The 24,101-nt window shown below is 37.5% G+C and overlaps 1 protein-coding gene across 1 annotated transcript in view; it reads left to right on the plus strand.

Annotated features, from left to right (window-relative positions):
- The first annotated feature begins 1,021 nt into the window (after positions 1–1,021).
- FAP1 (Chalcone-flavanone isomerase family protein) overlaps positions 1,022–24,101 on the plus strand; it is a 49,335-nt gene continuing 26,255 nt past the window's right edge. Inside the window, exon 1 of the mRNA XM_089989441.1 lies at positions 1,022–1,482. Coding sequence (XP_089845567.1) covers positions 1,086–1,482 — 397 coding nt within the window. The 5' untranslated portion in view covers positions 1,022–1,085. The remainder of the gene's footprint in view (positions 1,483–24,101) is intronic.

The raw sequence follows: 24,101 nt of genomic DNA on the forward strand, positions 1-24,101 counted from the left end.
AGAAATCACAACCTTCATAAGTACATATTATTGTAACGTTTGGGCTTCATACGTAAACATTGCTGTACGATTTATCAAACTTAAGTATAAATCATCATAATTTTATTAAATCGTTACTGCTTCAGACGTATAAATTATTGTTGTTTCATAAAAACAAATCGTGCTAACTGTTTTTCGATGCCCAGATGGTGGATATGTACAAATTGATTTGTTTCAGTATGAAAATAAGTGTTATTTAGCACGAATAGTAAAACCAGTTGTAAGATTTAACATTCATATTTACAAATTGATTTGTTTGCATACGAAATTTTACACGAAACTCAACGAAATGATACAAGTTTTGGTAATCCGACAGTGAAGGAGAAACACCTAGAAGGTAGACACATCCGATGGTGGCAACAATGCTACCACTACGCAGACGACGACAAATGATGCTCTGACGGCAGCAAACGAAGGCAAAGGTTGCTCCAACGGTAGCATACGACGGCAAATGGTGCTCCAACGGCAAATGGTGCTCCAACGGCAACAGACTATGGCAAAGGGTGTTCCAGCGACAACAAACGACAACAAAGGAGAGTCCGGTGAGAGCATACGACGACAAAGAGAGCTCTTGTTACAACAGATGGTGCAAAAGATTACTACTTAGGGCGAAAACAGAATGTTTGAACTTTGAAGAGTTAACATCATTCTCGAACCAACGTTTCACTTTTTTAGAAGCGCTCTTTAACTTTTTTTGATGAAAGACATTTTTATCTTTTTTTCGAACCATCGTTTCATGACAAGAATGACAAAAAAAGCTAGTTAAATCTTTGCAATTACACCAGATTATGATGCTAAGTGATGCCTACACACAGGACCCACAAGCTTTTACAAGGGGCACTCGTTTGGGGATGGTGGAGGGTACAAGTGTACCATTGGGTTTTGAACCTGCAAACAAGCGCCTACCAGACAAGCGGAGCCCCGGTTGAGCCGTTAAATATCTATCGTTATAATAACTTATAAATTTTTAGTTTATCTGGATTCCTCTGTATTCGACCCTCAAATTTTTGCGCCACTTTCTCCGATTCTCTCCGCGATTCCCCGCCATGGTATCCCTTCGCTTCCCCTTCTCCTTCTTCCATCGCCCTCCCAAACATTCCCCTCCCTCTCGCCCCACCTCTTCGTCCCCTCGCCTCGCCCTCTCTGTGGCCGGCATTATCGGGCTCGGCGCCGGCCTCGCCGTCTCGGGCGTGACCGACGGGCTCTGCGACCATCTTCTCACGATCCGTGGTCTCTTCAATGTGAATCCTAGGGAATTCCCCTCCCCCTTGTGGGGTTCCTTGTCCTTGACCACCGGAGTTGCCGATCCGGAGAATTCCGTGGTCGAATCGTGCACCGGGGCGGAGTTTCCTCCAGTTTTGGCCGGTTGCCAGAGGCTCGTCGGCATTGGGTTGCGTAAGAAGAGCATCATAGGGATCAAGAACATCAATGTCTATGCTTTCGGTGAGGTCTCTCGCGCTGGATTTCTGTTGGCTGTTTTGTATTTTAAGCAACTTTTTCTTCGATCATCTTAATTTCTTCTACATTGTTGTTTTTCCTTTTCTTTTTTCTTGAGGAATATGCTAAAACTGAAATTAATCATTCATTTACGGTAGATTGCCAACGCTAAACCCTAAACACCAAAAACAGATTTTTGTTTTCAATGTGGGCGCGGTTTGAAAATGGACGTTCTAGATTGTTGTTGTGGCTCTTGCCAATCGTGGCATCAGATACGGTCAATTGTTTCACCATGCTGGGGTTGGACTACGCATCGTAAGCCACTCTGAAACTTTGCTTTGAAGTAGGAAATCGTCGTAACTCATGACAAAAGGTCGAGATTGTGGGTTTGGGTCATGTAGAGTATGAAGTGTTGATGAAGTAGCAGTGACATCTCTAGGATAGTGAACCATTTGGGTAGTAAGGGTGCTCGCGAGATTGGATGGCCCTACCTGTAGGCAACGAGGCCTGGCCTTTGGGAGCCAAAATGTGGCCAATAACCTGCTGTAGCTCAATTTTCTGTTGTCCTGCGGATTATTGATGGTACTGCCTAGCACAACTTAACATGGTTTTGCAAACACCACGAGCTCAAAGACAAAACTCGCACACTAGCACTCAAGTTTACATGGTTCGGTGAGGAATCACCTACATCCATGACAGGTTCTCTCACACTATGCTCGCGTGGAAGTTTCCACCAAGTATAAATTAGAGTGCCTTACAAGAAAAGGATGAGATATGATTTTAACCACTTTCCTATCTGATCTCCTAAATCCAAGCACCATTTTAGGGAAGAAAAACTTTCTTAGGAGAATTCTTATTTTTTTGTAGCTGTTTACACGTCTGATCCAACCTACATTTGGCGCCATGAGTCTCATTAGGATAAGAGAGATCATTTGACTGCATTCTGGATCCAGTCACCTTCTTCGCCTCTGATTCAGTTGATACAACATGCTCCCTCCAACTGGACCTGGGGGATTTTCAAAGTCCATGTCTGATCCGTAAATCTTCACAACTTGACCTGGCAACACCTTGGTAAGGATGTCTACCACCTGATTCTTGGATGACACATGTGGTAAGAAAATTTCCCAATTCTGCCTTCTACCCAACAAGGTGATAGTCATTCCCCACGTGCTTCATCCGGGAGTGAAAATCTGGTTTAATGGTAACTTGTAAAGCAGAAATGTTATTACAAAATAACTTAGGTGATTTAGCTAAGTATAGCTCAATGTCTTGAAGAATAAAAGTGACTCAGGTTAACTTAGCTGCAGCCTATGTCACATGGATACATATGCGGGATCGGGACACGATTCGGACATGCTTGGTATGATAGGCTAATTTTTAAAAATTAGGACACTGTGACACGGCCGTACACAGATAGATGTAAGTATGTGTGTGAGTGTGTGTATAAAACAACAATTCTAAATCACTATAATTAGGAATATCAAATAATGAAACCAAGTTGAATTTGACATTCTAAAAATAGTTTTTATTGATTGAAACATTAAAAAATTCTTTGTCACTGCATCCTATTTTCCGATAAAATTTTGTGCTTGCAAGTCAAACCCACGTTGTGTGCCCTTGTGTTCATGTATCTTTGTGACATAGTTGGTTCCTCTCTTGTGAGGTGAACCGAATGGAAAATAAAGGTGTGACCTTCCTTGTCATTCTAGAAACCAATCATAACATATGCACCTTGGCTACATCACACACGCATTCTGTATTCTTGTTGCTTCAAGTGAGTGCACAAATTGGTAGCTCACCATGATCTGGACAAAATGAGCTACCCATGTTCAGGCTTACAATCAGTTCGAGCTTGGGCATGGACTTTGTTGGTGCAAATTCAAGCCAAACTTAAGATGGTGCTTAGTTAACACTTAACAGAAATATTTTATGAGTTTTAATATACTTTTAAGGATGAAAATAAAGGGAGAAAATGCAGGGTTCTTACACTTTTCTTGGCACAAGCTCAACCCAAGCTTAAGGTGGTGTTTTAGTTAAAAGAAATATTTTCATTAGTTTTAGTAGTTACACTTTTTAAGGATGTAAATAAAGCATAGTCATAGATATCGCTAATATTTTCAAAATATCGTGATATTATCACTATAAAATCAAAAAAAGATTTTAAAGGGAAAGTGATGTAGCACATCTAGATCAATCCGGACGTACGCGAGGAGCAGGACCCGATGCGCAAGGCATCCCTGCGCCCCCCTAAGCCAAAATGATCCATTTGGATCTAAAAGGGGCCAAGGGCAATTTTGTCATTTATATTTTGAATTTTCTAAGATTTTTTATCACACACCTCAGAAAAGTACGTGAATTTTGAAAGTTGTATTTTTATTTTATTTTTGGTAGGAGTCGGATTCTATGGATCCAGATAGTTCTAGTGCTCGTTATGATCCGTTTGTGGTACTAGAGGGTGTAAGGGGTAATATGAGTAGAATTTTGAATTTTGTTCCAGCAATGGTTTCGGGTCAAGATTCGTTTGGGGTCTTAGTGTAGAGATCCAATCTATGTCACATGGGTGCGGGTGGGGCACTTTAAAAAAACTTGGGTGCGGGGGTGCGTGAGGGTATATATATATATATATAATTTTTAAGTTTTAACAGTAACACTAAGGCAGCAAAAATAATGACAGTTCCAAAGGTTCTTAGGTCTTAAATCCTTGTAGCTTCAACAATTAGAATAAAAAATATTTTTTGACAGACCCCTACCAGTTATGCCATACCATTGGGATTCGAATTGCAACATCCCAACAGATATATTATGTATAATGTTTAAATGTATATTATGTATGATGTTTATATTACATATGTTTTACATGTAAAAACTCTTAAAAGATAGTTTTTTGAGAAAATGAGCTAGCTCGTGATCAACCCTTAACAAGCCAAATTGAGTTTTCCTTAAAATGGGTAAATATTTTTAAAAAAATGGGCAACAACGGTGTTTAGCCGAGATTGAGAGAGAGAGAGGTACACAATAAGGGGAAATAGATTGAGTTAAGAGAGAGAGAGGTATACAGTAACAGAAGAAAAAGGGAAAACTGGAAACAGATTGAGAGAGATAGAGAGAGAAGAAAAAGGGAAAACTGGAAACAGATTGAGAGAGATAGAGAGAGAGGTAGCCGAGAAGAAAGATTGAAGGAGAGAATGAGAGAGAGAGAGAGAGAATGCGTACCTGGGTTGGAGACGGAGAGGAAGCGTCGCCGGATGGTGGTAGCTCGTAGTCGTCGCCGACGTCGGGGTTGGGAGACGGGTCACAACATCGTAGTCGGGAGGAGAAGATTTTTTTTTTGCCCTAATCCTTCTCTCAGCCCATTTCATCGGGCTCTTATTATTTTTGTTAAAGTCTAAAATTTAGACATTTATAACCTTGGGTGCGTTGACCGCACCCAAGGTTGGGTTGACCGCACCGGGTGCCTTACCTGCATGCTCACCCTCGTCGCATCGCATCGATGTGGATGCGGCACCTGGTTGGCCGAATCCCTGTGACATAGGATCCAATCCATTAAAAAAGAAAGCACTCCATTGGTGTAGTAAAAGGTGACCCCTCGTTAGGCCAAGAAGACGTGGCACCTCATTGACTCAACGGTGTTAAAATGTAAAACTGTACATATATATATATATATAAATACATTTTTCATTTCTTTCTTTTCTGTAATTTTTTTTCTTTATTTTTATTTTTTGTCTTTATGTCATCTAGTTCAATTTGAACTAGAATGACTGTTGCTAGTCAAGTCCTGTCCAGACTTGACTAGCAATAGAGCTGTTGGAATGACACATTCCAACAACAACTCTAAATAGAGCTGTTGGGCTGTGTCCAACAGCTCTATTGAGTCCTCTTTCAGTTGTGTATATAAAGGGGTGCAACCCCTCTTGTATTTAATTCCAATGCTTCTCAAGCAATTGGTTTTTATATCAATAAAGAATACATTTTTATTTTTATTTTGTTTTGAGTTATACCCTTTTTAAGGGTTATGCTTTAGTGTCATTCTTGACACTTTCCCTTGTGAATCTAAGCTCGTGTTTCGAAGATCCCTATTTCATTTCATGGTATCAGAGCCGCGGAAGTACTAAATCTCGAGGAAAAGCTGCCTCGGTTTTCGTGCCCGTTTGCAAAAGTGTTCACCACTTGAAGAGAAGTGTTTTATCACTTCATTGGGGAAGATTTCACATCTTATTGTATTGTTTTTTTTCTTCTTTCTTTTTCGTTTTCCTTCTTGTTTCTCTTCTATCCCTATTCTTTCTCTCCTTGTAATCGATGGATGACAATGATAAAGTTACCATCATGCCTATGAAACTAAGCGATACGAATTATGTAACATGGTCTTCAATCATGAAGCACCATATATGGGGAAAAGGCTTATGGGGGATTGTGGATGGTTCCGATTCGGAACCTAGGCTATCTCTTACTAAAAAAGAGGGAGATAAAGAGGGCCCTCTATCGGAAGAAGAGAAAATCAAGGCTATTGCCTCATACAAGAAGAAATGGAAAGAATGAAGAATATCTCATGCGAAGATAATGTCATAGCTTATCAATAGCGTTGACATTAAAAAATGCTCAAGTCTTGCCAAATTTGATCATGCTGATAATGAATGAGAATACCTTAAGAATATGTATTCCCTTAAAGATATTGCACACGTGTGCAACCTCCAAGAAAAAGTTCGAATGATGATACAAGAAGACAAAACTATTCGTGAATATTACAATGGGTTGCCCGAACTTTGGGAAAAACTTTCCCTTTTAGAACCAAAGTGGCATTGTGCCGAAGACATCGAGCTTCGTTAGAAACAACTCGATGCTGAACATTTTTACCTGTTTATCATTGGATTAAGGCCGGAATTTGAAACCACTAAATCGGCCCTACTTCACCGAGGGAAAATTCCTTTTATTGTTGAAACTATTGAAGAGTTAACAATTGAAGAAAATCATCTACGGAAAAGTTCTTTAAAAATTGAAGATGATTCCGTTTTAGCCGTATCTTGACCAGGGAATCATGTTCGATCATATAGGCTTCCTCACTTTAACCGACAAAATGGTGACTATGATAAGAAAAAAGTTATTTGTCATCACTGTTATGAACCGGGACACTACAAGCCACAATGTCCTAAACTTAAGGAGCTGAGAGAAAAAAGAGCTGCAATTGCTGGATCGGAGCCTAAAAATCAGGATGCACCAGTTTCCCTAGCCCAACTAATGAAGATTCTTCAACCTCTCATCAAAGGTGCCTCTTCCTCATCTGAAGCTTCAACCGGCGCAGCAGACTCATCTTTTTCTGATCTAGGTAAAATTTCTTGGCTCCTTGACTCTGGTGCATCTTTTCATATGACCCCAAATAATCAAAGTCTATCCAAATGTGTTAAAAATAAAACAAGTGTGTCAAAGGTCTTTACTGCTGATGGGACTTCTCTTGAAATAGAAGGAATATGAAATTTTGAAAAGATTTATAAAACAAAAAATTTTTTTATTCTAGAAATTAGGCATGTTCCCAAATTAAATTTAAATCTTTTATATGTATCTCAAATTTCTGATTATGGGTGTAATATTTCTTTTTCTTCTCATGGTTGTTGGGTACAGGATCACCTGTCAGGCAAACTGATTGGGGAAGGCCATAGAGAAGGAAAACCCTATTACATGGATTTTTTGGAAATGCCGAAGAAAGCTTTTTGTTATAATATTCAAAAAATAGAGTTGGAACTGTGGCATAAGAGACTTGGTCACCCACATATAGCCAAAATCCAACATTTTCCAAATCTAGAGAAATTTTGTAACTCTGAATCATTTGATTGTAAATATTGTATTCTCGGCAAAATGAAAAGATTACCATTTCAGAACAGAACCTTTTTCTCTTTAAGACCACTTGAATTAATACACTCGGATGTTTCTTCTGATATACGTGGATGCACTTTCTCAAACATAAGTCTGAAGTATTTTCATACTTTCAAACTTTTCATAATATGGTTAAAAACAAGTTTCAAAATGATATTACTATTTTTTGCATAGATTCAGGGAGAGAGTTTTTATCCACAGATTTTCAAAATTATCTTAAATTGCATGGCATCACACATCAAAGATCTTGTCCTTATACACCTCAACAAAATGGACTGGCGGAACGAAAACATCGCCATATTATAGAAACCACTAGGACTTTATTAATAGCAAATCAAGTCCCGAAAGACTTTTGGGCAGAAGCTGCCTTAACTGCCACCTATCTCATTAATAGGATGCCATCTTCTTCGTTACAAAATATCACTCCCATTGAAAAACTTATGAACATTTCTCCAGACTACTCTAGACTAAGAATATTTGGGTGCAAATGTTTCATATTTACTGACAAAAATGATAAACTTTTCCCTCGTGCGATTCCCTGTGCCTTTTTAGGATATGCTGAAAACTAAAAAGGTTATAGATATTTTGACTTAAAAAATAATAAACTATATGTGTCTAGAAATGTTTCTTTTTTTGAAAAGGAGAGCTTCTTTGATTTTAGAAAATTAAAAGACGTCACTGAGTACTCCTTTTTGCTAGATCTAACATCAACATCTGATGAATATGACCTTGACTGTAACTTTGATGATGATAAAAAAATTATTGATCTTAATGTTGAAAATGAAGAAGTTCATAGAGATACTAGTATTCAATATTCCAGGCGACAAGAGTCTAATCTTCCATGTGCACTTGAAAAATATTCTAACATTCCAACTAGACAATCATTCCGAGTCTCGAGGCTTCCAGGAAAGTTTGTATCTGCATTAATTCACTCATATGAAGAACCATCCACATATTTTCAAGCAAAAAATGATATCAAATGGATAGAAGACATGAAAGCTGAATTAGATGCACTTGAAAAGGCTTCTACATGGAATATTCAAGATCTTCCTCCAGGGAAGGAAACTCTAGGATGTCGATGGGTTTATAAAATTAAAACCAAGAGTGATGGTACTCTTGAAAGATATAAAGCTCGTTTAGTAGCCAAAGGTTATGCCTAAGAATATGAGATTGATTATGAAGATCCTTTGCTCCGGTGGCTCGTATGACAACTGTCCGAACCTTAATTGCCTTAGCTTCTATCAAAAAATGATTTATTTTTCAAATGGATGTCAAAAATATTTTTTTAAATGGAAAGCTAGTTGAAGAAGTATACATGGAACCCCCTTTTGGTCTAAGTATTCCTAAGAGTAAAGTCCTTCGCTTAGAAAAAGCTCTTTATGGACTTAAACAAGCACAAAAAGCTTGGTATAATAGGTTTAGTCGTGTTATGATTGATATTGGTTTTCAATTCTGTTTAACTGACACTGCTTTGTTTATTAGGAATTCTGATGCAGGGATCATTGTGCTTCTTCTCTATGTGGATGATATGATCATCACCGGAAGCGATAAACAGGGAGTTGAAACAATCAAAACACTTCTTAAATCTCATTTTGAAATAACTGATTTGGGCTTGTTGAGATATTTTTTAGGCATTGAAGTTGCTTATTCTCCTAGAGAATATTTATTATCTCAGACTAAATTTGTTTTTGATATTATTTTCAGGTCTGACATTACTGATGATAAGAAAGTTGACACTCCAGAAGTTGTTAATGTTAAAATGAAGATTGATGATGGAGAACTTCTTGCAGACCCTACTCCTTACAGACAGCTTGTCGGGGCACTTTCCTATCTATCCATTACCAGACCAAATATAACACATGTTGTTCACACAGCAAGTCAATTTCAACATGCTCCTACTTCTGTTCATATGAGAGCAGTCATGCATATTATCAGATACATCAAGTCCTCTCTTTCACGAGGACTTTTCTTATCTTCCTCCTCTTCTCTTGATTTAATTGCATATACTGATGCTGATTGGAGAGATGGTCCCAATAACAGACACTCAACCACTGGCTTTTGTGTCTTTTTAGGAGAATCATTGATCTCGTGGAGGTGTAAAAAGCAGCAGAAGGTATTTCTCTCATCCACCGAAGCTGAATACAACGCCATGGCAACCACGACCATGGAAGTAGTTTGGCTCCGACGACTGCTTGCTGACATGGGAGCTGAAGCAACAAAGGCTTCACAAATGTGTTATGACAACAAAAGTGCGATCTATATTGCCAATAACAGAACATTCTACGAACGCACCAAACACATCGAAATGGATTGTCATTACGTCAGAGAGTAATATCTACACGGGATAATTGATCTGCCATATTTCACTTTCTCTTAGACAAACTTTCGCTCATTGTACCGTAAGTTTGAGGGGGAGTGTTAAAATGTAAAACTGTATATATATAATAATATTATATATATATATAAATAAATACATTTTTCATTTATTTATTTTCTGTATTTTTTTCCTTTATTTTTATTTTTTGTCTTTATATCATCTAGTTCAGTTTGAACTAGAATGACTGTTGCTAGTCAAGTCCTGTCCAGACTTGACTAGCAATAGAGCTGTTGGACTGGCACATTCCAACAACTCTATTGAGTCCTCTTTCAGCTGTGTATATAAAGGGGTGTAGCCCCTCTTGTATTTAATTCCAATGCTTCTTAAGCAATTGGTTTTTCATATCAATAAAGAATACATTTTTATTTTTATTTCGTTTCCAATTATACCCTTTTTAAGGGTTATGCTTTAGTGTCATTCTTGACACTTGCCCCTGTGAATCTAAGCTCGTGTTTCGAAGATCCCCATTTCATTTCAAACGGAAGGTGGTTCCTTCCCCATATGCAATTTCATTGGGCCATGAAGAAATGGACTTAATAGCATTCCCAAGTCCCCAAGTTACCTCCATTTTGACCAATAGAAGCCAACTCCTCTTCCTAGGCTCATACATAACCCAAATTCGAATTAAAGGGAAGGAAGTGTTGACTTCTAAATTTTTGAAACCCATTTCTTGAACGAAAAAAAAACGTGGATAGTAGGGGGAGAGGAGATCCTTGTGAGGGTTGTCCAAACCTAGGTGAAGAAAGCGTGTGTGGGCATGAGAGGCACTGGAGGAAGGTGGGCTGTCTACCCCAAACTCGTTCCTTGCTGGTCTTGATTGGTGTTTTGTGGAGAAGACAACCATTGGTGAATCTTGTGAACTTGTTGTTGTGACTGTACCTTGAGTGTGAGCTTGAGAAGTTGTCAAGGGAGTCCTGAGAAGTTGTTGCTGGTGCGTGATGTGTTGGGCATGACCCCAATCCCATCGCCCCGTTTCCCTTCTTTGATCAGCCTGTTGTTGAAACGTTCGAGATTCGAGAACTTGTTCGTTGAAGTCGTTCGCCTCTGTTCATGTTCATGATCGAGGATCCCATCTGATCCGTGGTGGTTGCTGAGCACAGTCGGGAGTTGTCGCAACTGCCATTACCTTCTAGCATTTGGATTTTTTTTCAAACTCACATTCGAGTTTGAGTTGCTCATGAAGTGTTGAACAAGCACCTCTTCGAGAATCATGTAAGGCGCTAAAGAAGCGCAATCGTGAAAGGGAACGTGGATCTGGAAGTTCCAAGGAATATATATTTTTGAAAGGAACTAAAAAGGGGAGAATAAAGAGATCTAAAAGAATGAATCTTTTTCAGAAAAATCTAAAGAGAAATAGGTTAAAGGATAGAGAGATCAAAGAGAGAAAGACCTAAAGGAATAGATCTTTTATGGAAGAAGGTAACAATAATGGAGAAAACATGGGCTTTTGAGAAAAGATCAAGAGTGGATCCCCATTTCAGAAAGATCAAAAGAAAGGAGAGAGATCGAGAATAAGGGGATTAGAAGGAATATCAGATCCGATTAGGATTTAGCTGGATGAATAACCTAATTGCTCTTATACCATGTGAGAAATCTGGACCCTTTTGAAATCTTGCGGTAAGGTGTGAGAAAAGGAAGAAGAAGACACAGCTGGAATAAAGGAGCAGTCCATGATTTTGCTGTGTGTGGCTGCCTCATATTTCATTAGTATTTATATGAAACATTAGGGTTCAGTATTTTACCAGAATACCCTTAATATAAACAGATCTTACATAATGTTTTATAGAATGGACTGGGTTTGTCTAGACCTGATCCAAAACATTTACATATCAATTTTCTTACAATTATCACCCCCTTGTGGACCCTACTTGTTGTCTCGCCCTGGCTCTGGCTGGGGCACGTGTCATGATCCTCTTTTTTCTTTAAATGACGTGTCTATTGACTTTTTCACATGTGAAGAGGATACATCAACTGCCACATCATCCTCCTGGGCCTCACCTTGACCTGAAAAACCTACTACTGAGGTGGTGTCTAGATCTTGGAGCGTGGATCCTGATGAGTTCTCTAGATCTAAGACTGTAACATATGCATAACTCTGGGAGGATGAAGATCAACTCCATACTTCTGATCCTACAATCCTTAGCATAGCATTAGAAGTAAGAGAGTTTGCAACGAAGGGAAAAGGTGTGGCAGGTGCTAGTAGTAGTAGTGTTGCGGGTATAAAAATAAGAGGGGAAAGAGGAGGAGGGAGTTTTTCGAGAAAAAGGTAGAGTTAGAAGCTCTATTAAGAGATTTTTCCTTCCTAGGATTGCCTTGGGGCCAACCCGACATTTGTACTGCTATGACTCAACATTTAGTCGAGCATGTGAATGTCGTGGTTGGGAGATGGTTCTATGATGCCTGCATTCCTTTTAATGCGTCAAATTCTTTTAATTTTCAGGCTACGACTGATGCCATAACCAATATCGGGCTTGGATATAAAATGTGTTGAGAAAACAAATTTAGATACTAGTGTGAATGAAGTTAAGTCATATTGTGATGAGATGAGCTAGACATGGAGAGAAATTAGGTGTAGCATCATGGTAGATGGGTGGACAGACAGAAAGTCAAGGACCTTGATAAATTTTCTTGTCTATTGCTCTAAAGGTACTATGTTTTTTAAGTCAATTGATCTGTTTGATACGCCCAAGACAACATATGCATTGCTCAGGGGGTATTTGATCAGGTTGTAGAAAAAGTTCAACTTCAAAATATTGTTTAATTCATTATTGATAATGCAACAAATTATAGGGCAGCAAGTAAAGAATTGGCAGAAAATTATGGGTCACTCTTTTGGACCCCGTGTGCTGCCCATTGCATAAACATCATGCTTGAGGACATCAACAACATAGATGAGATAAAACACACAGTTGCATGCTGCCAAGAAGTTACTAAATTTATTTATAATCATGCATGAATTTTGAATTTGATGAGAAGGTACATTAATGGTGTTAGTTGATTCGTAGGGCAGTTATTAGATTTGTTACAATTTTTTTGATAGTGTAAACTCTAGTAAATAATAGAACTACACTAAAAATTGTTTTTATCAGATGAGTGGAATGCATATCCCCATGCACAAAAAGTCAAGAAAATTTGTAGATATTGTATTTAGAAGTTAATTTTGGGATTCATGCATGAAGTTGCTGAGAATCAGTATACCTTTGGTGAAGGTGCTTCTATTGGTTGACAATGAAGACAGACCAATTGTGGGTTATCTCTATGAGGCCATGGATAAGGCAAAAGTGGTCATTCAAAATAATTTAAATGAGAAGAAAAAATTGTACATCCCTATATGGATCATCATTGATCATAGGTGGACTAGGCAACTTCATCAACTTCTTTATGCTGTAGCATTATTATTTAAATCATGCATTTAGATACTCTTTTACATTTAAAATAGATAGGAAATATTAAGTGTCATGATAATGGGTTGGATTAGTTTATATCTGATCCATACCCAATCGTGTATTGCATCATTGACATGTTTATTGGGGTATACTTGTAATATTGTTTTTGTTGTAGGACTGTTATGTTCATGAAATCATTGTAACTTATGTATAAATGAGAAGAGATAGGTCACGCATGTATTGAGAAAGACGTGACCTATTAAGTCCCAAACAACTCTGCATTTTCTTCTTCCTCTTGCAGATCGGTTTTGGTGATATCTCAAGATCTAACTAGGAAAAATCCTTGCAAACAATAAAGTTTATACTTCAAATACTCAAGACACAAAATAAATGCACAGTGTTTATAAGCTTTACACCACAAAAGAAGTGCAGTGTTTATAAGCTTAAGGAGACAAAACTCCTTACTGTAATACTTCCCTTTACAATGGGCTTACAACTCTTATTTATAAGCTTAGCAACTCATAAGAGTTGTTGGGCTGATTCCCAACAACTCTAATTAGAGCCGTTGGGAGTCAACCCAACATCTCTTATTCTTAACTATTGTACACTGTACACAGTCTGTGTACAAAAAATAGTACATAAAAAAAGATAAAATAAAAAGGAAAAGTTACAAAAATAAGAAAAATTAAAAGGAAGAATTACAATCATATTCAATGACATGAATATGCGTAAAATGATTAAAATAGCCCTATAGCTAATACAAGAAAGAAATATTATATATATATATATATGTATAAGTAGATGGATACATGTACATATATATGAAATATATATGTATATGTATCTTCTTTTATACATATAAAATATATATTAGAAAATACATTGTCTTATGAATTACAATTTAACACCCCCCCTCAAACTTAGGGCATAATGACCGAAAGTTTGCCAAGAAGGAAGTTGAATCGCGGAGAGCACAACGATTTGGTGAAGAAATCTGCCAGCTGATATTCTGAAGTTACATATGAAAGATCTATGACTCCTTTCAGAGATGCTTCTCGGACATAGTGGCAGTCCATCTCGATGTGTTTGGTCCGCTCATGAAATGTGTGGTTTTTGCCAATATAAATTGCACTATTGTTATCACAACATAGCTTGGTGGACCTTTCTACATTAATCCCTATATCTTCTAGTAGCTGATGAATCCATACAATCTCCATGGTAGTAGTTGTCATGACTCAGTATTCAACTTCGGTAGAGGATAACGATACCTTTTGTTGTTTCTTACATCTCCATGAGATTAGTGAGTCTCCTAAAAACACACAAAAACTAGTGGTGGAGTGACGGTTATTTGGATCACCTCCCCAATCAGATTCAGTATAAGCTATTAAATTTAATTTAGAAGATGATAAAAATACTCCTTTATTCAATGATCCCTTTATGTATCTGATGATCCGCAGAATTACACTCATATATGTAACGACCCCAATCCATAGCCTTTTAAAATGCGGAATATTTTTTTTTCTAAGAGTTGCAGAAACCTTCCCAGAGATCTAGGGTCCTCACAGTTCCACTTTCCATTGGATAGCCCAACCACCACAAACGAAGTTGCAATCATCATGCATATCAACCAACTAAAACTCTTTTATTAATGCGTAAGAAAATTTCAAAGACAAGGTTTTATTCAACTGAAAATAAAGCGACAACTGGAAAGAAGCAAGAAGAATTTAAGAAAGAGCCACTCTGTCCTCTGTTGAAGCCGTCAGGCTCAAGTATGACTCTCATCCATCCTCAGATGCATGTCCAACTTCACTGTTCACCATATCCTGTGAAAAACCAACAAAGTAGGGTGTCAGAACCGAAATTCTGAGCACAACTACTTCTAAAGAAACCAGGTGAGAGAAAGATCATGGATAAGATTTCATGCAGTGATTTGAGTGAGTGCAGATATAAAGTTTGCAAAATCCTAATATCCATGACTACCAACAATTGCATATGCTCACCAGTCAAGAATAGTAAAACAATACCATATATCAGGAACTAAATAGCCAAACCTTGCAGCATGATTTCAAGAAGTAACTCATATGCTACCACCAAATCATGTCATGATATCAAGAATGATTCAAACATGCATGATCTAATGCATAACAGGAAAATGCATGATTATGCGCAATGCATGATTTATTCTGTTATCTTTCATTTAAGTTTCATCTTTCCATATGCATGCCCTATTAGATACACACATCCTTAAGTTCCTCTTTTTAATTACAGTTGCCCGCGGATACACCAAACGGGTACAAACCCCGAGGTCAAGTAGGTTCTCAGGTTAGCTTAACACACAATTTGTATTTTATTACTGGGTTCCAACTTAGCCCTCGACCGATATCAGGAAACAACACCATCCATCGGAACATTAGACCTCCACATCTAATGTCGGGGACACAAGGGACACCCCACGCCCACGAGTGCCACTTCCTTGGTACAATAAACAACAGCTGTGTCAAAACACACCACTCCCGGGTAAAGTGACAGACTTTCCCTAAAACCGTGGCCAGGAGAAAGAACCTCAATATCGGGTTCAGGGGACCAAATTACAGCACACAAAGTTTTTGTATCCTCACAGTCTCCCCAAGACCGGATATCCAAGATTCTCATACTCCAGATGAGATATCCCAAAATGTATATTACACTGTTCTTATTATATCTTTAGTAAAGTTAATTCTTTAAGTTTGCAACACCATATGCAAAAGTAAAGTAAAAGCCCGCATCCTCCCTTGCGGGGACCCATTCGGGACTCCAGCCCGTATAAACCACTAGAACAATGTAGTAATGTGCCAAACCATCTTATGTGGTTCAAGTGATGCAGTTAAAACATATGTGAAAGCAAACCAAACCCACGACTCTCCAGGCCGATGATGTCCATTTAGGCCATCAATGCACCACATAATAAAACCAAATCAGTGTTTCATTCATAACACTAGGCCAAAGTGTCAAAAGCATGTGCACTTATGAAATCATAAACCCAAACATATGCATGTCATAATTCATTCATATGCATTTTCAATATGTGTGTGTTACCTACATCACATATGGGCATTAACCAAATCCATGTATTCTTTTGAGTGTGTGAGTGTACATGTACCATTTCACACAATAATCAAGCGTACATGTTCAAGAAGAATTACTAATGATTGAATCATGCTCACATTCATGCGTACCATAATCATAACAGTCAAGTGAAAGCATAAACCTCCACGACAAGTGTTTTCATACAATCCAATACACAAGCTTTTAAATAACACATGGACTTTAGACAAAAATATAATGTTCAGCTAGAGACATCCAAGCAAGATACATTCCATATATAATTTCAGTTTTATGTATCCTTCCTCCCTAAACAGTGTAACATGAGCACTATTATATACAACTGAAAATTTTCAGTTTATGTTTCAATGATCCCACGCTACATCTTACAAACTTTGAGCTTAACCACACTCAAGCACCATCTTATGCCAATAGACAACCTACAACACCACATTAGGTAATGCATGCAAGATTCTGTCGGACTTTAACAGTTCATGAACCTAGCAGCAGTGTATTACACTATTCATGCTTTAATCTGGAAATAAAATTTCAGGAAAATATACAATACATAGTTCTGATATGCAATTTCATTTACACTTACTGGAAAATTTTCTGTTTTCCATGTACAAGTTCCATACCGAGCCACAATTTTGTGTTATTAAACCAAATTTGGTTGTCTTATACTTACAGAAAAGTCTCCATATCCGTGAGTATATAGCAACAATTGATTTTATTTAATACCCCAAAAAATCAAACATTATCAATGGACTTAAAACTATAAACAGAAGTTAATGTACAATATGTAATTACTTTGAACATCTTTATGCTTAACACTGAAAATAAATGTATTCTGAAATATAGAGCAGAATTCCATTAACTGTCATTGAACTCGTTCTTCATTAGGTTGTGTACAACCCATACATCTGACAATCGATGTTGTGATGCAACAATGAAAAAAAAAAATCCAAAATGGGTACTAATGCCATTTCCTCAGAACAAGAGAATGTAAGTATTTCATGTTATCGACATAAACAAGTATATCTGGATGTGCTAATATACTGAAATTTACACTCATTATACGGTGTATTCTTATAACAAGCTGGACTTAAAACATTTAGACATTACAAGAAGCTACACTTGTAACTATACATTACAGATTTCTTACTTATTTTTAATTTTCTAAAAAACCAAAAAGGATTTTACTCGATAACCCAACAAGAGGCCATCATCGTGTCAGTCGATCGATGTATATATATGCATCTATCATTAGCTGCACAGTTTCACATTAGCTTCATGGATTTTTAGGAAAAATATAAAATCAAGAATGGACTAACAGTTAATATTTGCACCCAAGTTACGATACATAAAAAAAATCATCTCTAGGAGCCGAGTAGCATGGTGACAAATTTGCAGTAATGACTTACCTGATTCTAGGTTTGAGATTTTTACCCCAACCGAGATCCCCAAACAGGGATCAACAAACATCGTACCTCCCCTTCTATCAGGAACACTGAGAATCCCCAAATCTAAAACCCTTAACCGACAAAAATTTAGACCCCAAACTAAAAACAAAGGAAAACACCCCTCATCTGGAAAGTACCCGAAACCCCCAAATCATAGATTTGGGGTTTTAGGTTTAGGGTTGACATAAACCCCAAATCCTTCCCTCAAACCCCACATGGAATCGAACCCATGTTCGATCCCTCACCTCATTTCCAAGAAGACCCGTACCTTTTTGGAGCTTTTCCGGCGATCAGAGGCTGAAATCACATGGGTAAGGCCGCGGCTGACGCTCCTTGCTGCTGCCGTGACAGGAAGTCCTCGTCGTGGCCTGATGGCTGCTGGTTGCCGCAGCTCGCCGGCGACCTCCTCCCCTCCAATGCACACCCAACTCGACATAGAGAGAGAGAGGGAGAGAGAGATCGAGTGAAAGAAAGAGAGAGAGACTGAGTGGAGAGGGCAAAACCCTCTCTCCACTCCCCCCTTTATCGGCAGGACGCGGGGTTGGTTACGCCCTGCGTAACCCCCCTCCCCCTTCTGTTTCCCCATTCTTGAAAACAAGAATCGGGCTTCTGTTTCACGCCCCCCTTAATAAGTGAAATCGGGTCCGGGTCCGAGCCCGTGACCCGCGACGCTGGGTCCATTTTAATAATGGACCTGGTTTCGCCTACGAGTGACAGATCCTCAGTTGGATCCGTGGATCCAATTGTGGGTCCGACCCTCTATACTAAACTTTATTTATTTTTATTTTTTTATAAATATTATTAATTATTTGTTTTAATTAAAAATTACTATTATAAATATAATTTAACGCCCCATTGTGGGTTATTTACGCATTCTTTTATGGATCTGGTAACGGATCCGATGCCCAAATTTAGAAAAACACCCGTTATTTTCTAATAAGCTTAAATAATTAGTTGTCAAAAATTGAGGTTATTACAATATAAATGAATGTTGGTGCATGTTGAAATTGACTGGCAGTATGAACTGCATGTGAAATATCTGGTCTAGTAATACTTAGATACATCAAGGAGCCTACAAGCTGTCTATAAGGAGTGGGGTCTTTGAGAAGAATTCTATCATCAATTTTCATTTTGGTTCCTACTATAGCAGGAGTTTCACAAATTTTATCATCTATAATACCTGACCAATCAAGAATCTCAGAAGCAAGTTTAGTTTGAGATAGAAAATAACCTCTATGTGAATATGCAACTTCAATTCCCAGAAAGTAGGTCAGAAATCCTAGGTCAGACTTTTCAAATTTATCTTTTAAAATAGATTTTATGCTCTTAATTCCTTTAGAATCACTTTCAGTTATTAGCATATCATCGACATATAAAAGCAATATTACTATGCCTGCGTTGGATTTTTTGACAAATAAAGCGGTGTCAGTAAAACATGAGGAGAAACCATTTTTCAACATTACAGAGTTAAATCTGTCATACCAAGCCTTAGGGGCTTGTTTTAGTCCATAAAGTGCTTTATGGAGACGAAATACTTTTTCTTTAGGAGTCTCCATTCCTGGAGGATCATCCATATACACTTCTTCATTAAGATCGCTATTTAAAAAAGTGTTTTTAACATTCATTTGGTAGATGTTCCATTTTTTAATAGAAGCGATGGTAATAAGGCATTTGACAATAACCATTCGTGCAACATGGGCAAATGTTTCTTCATAGTCAATCCCGTATTCTTGAGTATATCCTTTGGCTACTAGATGATATTTATATCTTTCTAGAGATCCATCGCTCTTTGTTTTGACTTTAAACACCCATCTATACCCTATGATTTTCTTACCCTTAGGAAGATTTTGAATTTCCCAGGTCTTCGCTTTTCTGAGAGCTCTAAGTTCATTCTCCATAGCTTCTATCCATTCAATATTTTTTTGGCTTCTTTAAAGTTTTTTGGTTCTACATATGAGTGAATGACACTAAGGCAAGCTCTATGTTTATGTGTGAATGAATCATAAGAAATGAACCTAGAAGCGGCTTTTCTATTTCTCTCAGTTCTTCGTGGATTTTCCTCATTTGAAGAGGTAGTTTCACTAGATTCGTTATATTTTTCTATTGCACTTCTAAAATTATTTTTATCTTTATGGGAATATGTGATAGGATATCTAGTTGTTTCTTCATCAATATGTTGATAGATAGATGGGTGTAGTAAAGAGTTATTTTCCTCAACTTCATTATCACTAGAGTCATTATGTGGGAACTCATCATCACTAGCATCATCATTTCTAGATAATAACTCAAATAAAAAAGAATAATCCATATTTTCTTCATGAGGTTCACATTTTTCAAAACTACTAACATTTTTTCAGAAAACTCACATTCTGAACACATAATTTGTCGTTTTTAATATCATAACATTGAAACCCCTTTTGAGTTTCGGAGTAACCAAGAAAAGCACATGTGATAGCTTTTGGGGAAAGCTTGTCATTCTTGTCCGTTAGAACAAAACATTTGCATCAAAAAATTCTTAACCTATTATAATCAGGTTCTTTTGTGTAAAACATTTCAAAAGGCGAATTTTTGTTTAAATTTTTGGATGAAAGTCGATTTATGAGATACACAGATGTGAGAGCTGCCTCGGTCCATAATTTTTTTGGTATGTTATGTGAAATTAGAAGGGTTCAAGTAGTTTTAATGATATGTCTATGTTTTCTTTCGGCTAATCCATTTTGTTGAGGTGTTTTCAGACAAGATTTTTGATGGAGAATACCATAACTCTCAAGATATCTTTTGAATTCATTTGATAGGTATTCTTCTCCAGAGTCAGTTCTAAGAATTTTCAAGTTACCATTAAATTGGTTTTTGATCAACATATGATATGTTTTGAATGTCGTAAAAACCTCATGTTTGTGCTTAAGAAAAAATATCCAACAATATCTAGTGTAATCGTCAACAAAAATCACATAATACGAAAACCCCTTTTTGATAAAACAGGTGTCGGTCCCCATACGTCCGAATGAACAATTTCAAATGGTCTTGTTGTAAACATAGATCTTTGATTAAAAGGTAAACTTCTCATCTTTTCAAGAGTACAATCATTATATGTGAAATCACTTTTACAAAGATGTTTAACAAAAGGTAAGTAAGAAATTTTAACAATATTGGGATGTTCAAGCCTTTTATGCCATACATTAATATCTTTATGTTGGACAACATTACAAAAAGGGTTTTTTGAAATTTGAAGGAAGTCAACATAGTATAGATCTCCCTTCCTAGAGCCTTCCCCATTCAACCTCTCAGACTGACGATACTGTATCCAACATTTATTAGATGAGAATTTTATATCACATCCATGGTCCGAGAGTTGAGCGACTGAAAGCAAATTTAAGTTTAATTTTGGTATAAATCTAAATTTTGGGATAAAAAAACTTTGTTTTTCAAAATTTCCAATTCCTTTGATTTTAAGAGAAGTTCCACTCGCGGTTGAAACAAAGGATGAAGAGGAATTTTTTGAATATTCGGAAAAGGAACAAATACTTGTAGACATATGAAAGGAGGCACCCAAATCTAAAAGTAAAAAAGTCTTACCGGGAGGAGAGAAAGTTGACATGGCGGCTCGTTGAGGAGAGGTTGAAGTGCTTCCATAATTTGATGCAAAGAAAGAGCTCCATTGGAAGAAGATTAACTTTCTTCCTTTTGGGGTTGAGATGTGATAGCCATGACTAGTAACTTCTTCAATTTTGGACAAACCGGTTTGATGTGCCCCAATTCCTTACAAAAGTGGCACACAACTTTGCTATAATCTCTTTTTCTGCCTTGCCCACTATTTTTCCTTGTTCCTTGATTTTGATTTTTGAAGTGGGGAGGTTTGTAGGTTCTCAAATTGTTTCCCGGTCTTGAAATGACTTTAACACCTTAACCTTCTTCTTGGTTGGAAGGTGTGGCAAGAATACTTGGGTTATTTTTGCTTATACCCATACGAGTCTCTTCTCCACTTAATTTAGTAATTACATCCTCAAGAGATGGGGAAGTAAAGGTGGATAGAAGAGAGGATCGTATTTGTTCAAATTCGGGTCTAAGCCCATTTAAAAAGTTGAAAAAGCGATTATCTTCTAATTGTTTATGCCTAAGCTCAATGGCTTCACCACTCCATTTGGGCTCCAACATGGCAACTTCATCCCAAATAGTGGATAACTCCGTGAAATACTCTCTAATAGTCATTTTGCCTTGTTGGGGGGTCGGCCTTTTTTTGAAAATAATACTTGTGGGACATGTCTCTTGAAGTGTACATTTTTTCAAGATATTGCCATGCTTGAGAGGCCTTTTTGAATTTGATAATATTGGCATTAATTCTTGTTTCAATGGATGAAAAGATCCATGATAGGATTTTAAAATTTTTCATATCCCATTTCTCATGCTTCTTACGATAGTCTTCAAGCGCTTTGATTCTCTCTTCACCTTCAAGAATCTTTATTTCTCCTCTTTCTACCAAGGTAATCATTGGTTCCGATTCCGGTATTGAGCCTTGGACATATCCTCAAAGCCCTTTTGTAATAATCGCAAATTTTATACAATTACCTAGAAAATTTGTGTATATACATATTTTTTTTAGCATGATTTGGGCCTAGGATCCGCTACCCGAATCCAAAAAGAAAAAAAATATGGGTATAATAGCAAATAAACTGGTCGAATCCAACGTTGGACCCAAGTGGATCCAACCCATGGATCCACTATTGTTCACACGACACAGATCCACATTTTTTTTTCTTCCCGGATCCAAATCGCTACCGGGTCCAGCGTCGCGGGTCGCGGTTCGGACCCGGACCCGGCCCACACCCTGTAAAAAGGATACAGGGGCTGCCCGATAAAAATAAAGGGGGGAAACCCCCCCGATAAGTCGCTGGTTAGGGTTCTTTTGAACCCTAACATTTTGGAAATGGGAAGGGGGGGGGGGGAAGGAAGCCGAAGCCGCCGGGCTTCCTTCCTTTTTGGAAGGTCACCCATCTACAAAGGGGGACCCGAACCCTTTCTTCTCCCTCTCTCGCGGTCTCATTCTCTCTCTCTTCTCTCTCTAACCCTCGGATTCCCCTCCCCCGAGCTCGGCCTGCTGTTGAAGCCGTGTTAGGAGACGCAACCGACCTCCTCTCTCGTAGCTGCCGCAACAACTTCGCCGGAAAATGGTAGGGTCTGTAATTTTTTTCAGGTTAATCATGGGTTAGTGGGGTGTGGGTTGTCTAAAACCCAAATCAACTGATTTAAAATAAAGGGGGTTTTGTTGCCAGACAGTTAATAAGATCGGAGATTGGGGGAGCCTGTTTTGTTTTGAACCGATTGGGTGTGCTGCTTAAAAATTTACCCTTCATTCTCGGATTAGCTACTTCGACCGAAATTAGATGGAAAAAAAAATTTATCTTCTTTTTAATCGAAAACCCTAGTTTGAATCAGGTTTTCTTGACCTTGGTATTGAAAACTCTAACTAAGAGTCTGATGGGTCTTTTGCAATCCGTGCAAGTCTAAAATGTGTATGACTGTTTCAATTTTAGGGCTGATATTGCATTAAATCATAGCTGAAATCATTTTGGATACTTGAATAGTGAATACCGCATGCTTTCCATTAATACTTTCCTTTACGGGTAGCATTAATATCTTACTACTGTGTGTACAGATATGTGTAGGAGTTATTGATTTTTTTCTAATTTAACTTGTGGAAGAACCTAACCGATAGCTGCTTTTGTTGTTGGGTCCAGCCGAGTTATCTGAATCACACCATGGAGGAATGTTTAGCTGTTGGTTGTTAGTTTTTTTTTTGTTCAGCATAATACAACATATTGTATTTAATGAGCATAAATGTTAAATAATACTTAAATGAATATGGCTGAACGGTGTCTAGTTGGATCTAGTGGTTTCTTGCGTAACTTCCCATGCTGTGCTATACTTAGTACAGTAATTTGCTAAACTAATAATTATTGTACATGTTATGTGTTAGTGAACTGTAATGTTAAATGATACTTAAATTAATATGGCTGAACAGTATCTAGTTAGAGTTATTGGTCTATTGCGTAACTCAGCATGCTATACTATACTTAATTATTCAAAAAAAAAATATACATTGTAATAATTGGGTGATCTAGTACATTGAAATTTCCTGGGATGTGTAACTGAGATAGGTAGAATGGGCTTACAGTTTTATTTTTTTTTCTTTTGACCTATATGGTGATACACATAAAAAGGTTATGCTTTGGTATGTTGGATTTTAGAATTTCAGTATGCTAGCTGAATGATATCTAGTTGTCACTTCTTTTGTGCACGAACTTTCTTGTGTTTGTATTACTGAAATAAGTTGAATGGGTTTTACAGTCTTTGTTATTAGATTCCACATAAAACTGCAAGTTCTCTTACATTCCAACTTCTACCTTAGAGTAGCAGCAGTACACCAATGATAGTGTGAATTCTTAAGATAATTCC

Source organism: Nuphar pumila, chromosome 15 (genome assembly GCF_984573655.1).
Source record: "Nuphar pumila chromosome 15, dmNupPumi1.hap1.1, whole genome shotgun sequence".
Classification (NCBI taxonomy): Eukaryota; Viridiplantae; Streptophyta; class Magnoliopsida; order Nymphaeales; family Nymphaeaceae; genus Nuphar; species Nuphar pumila.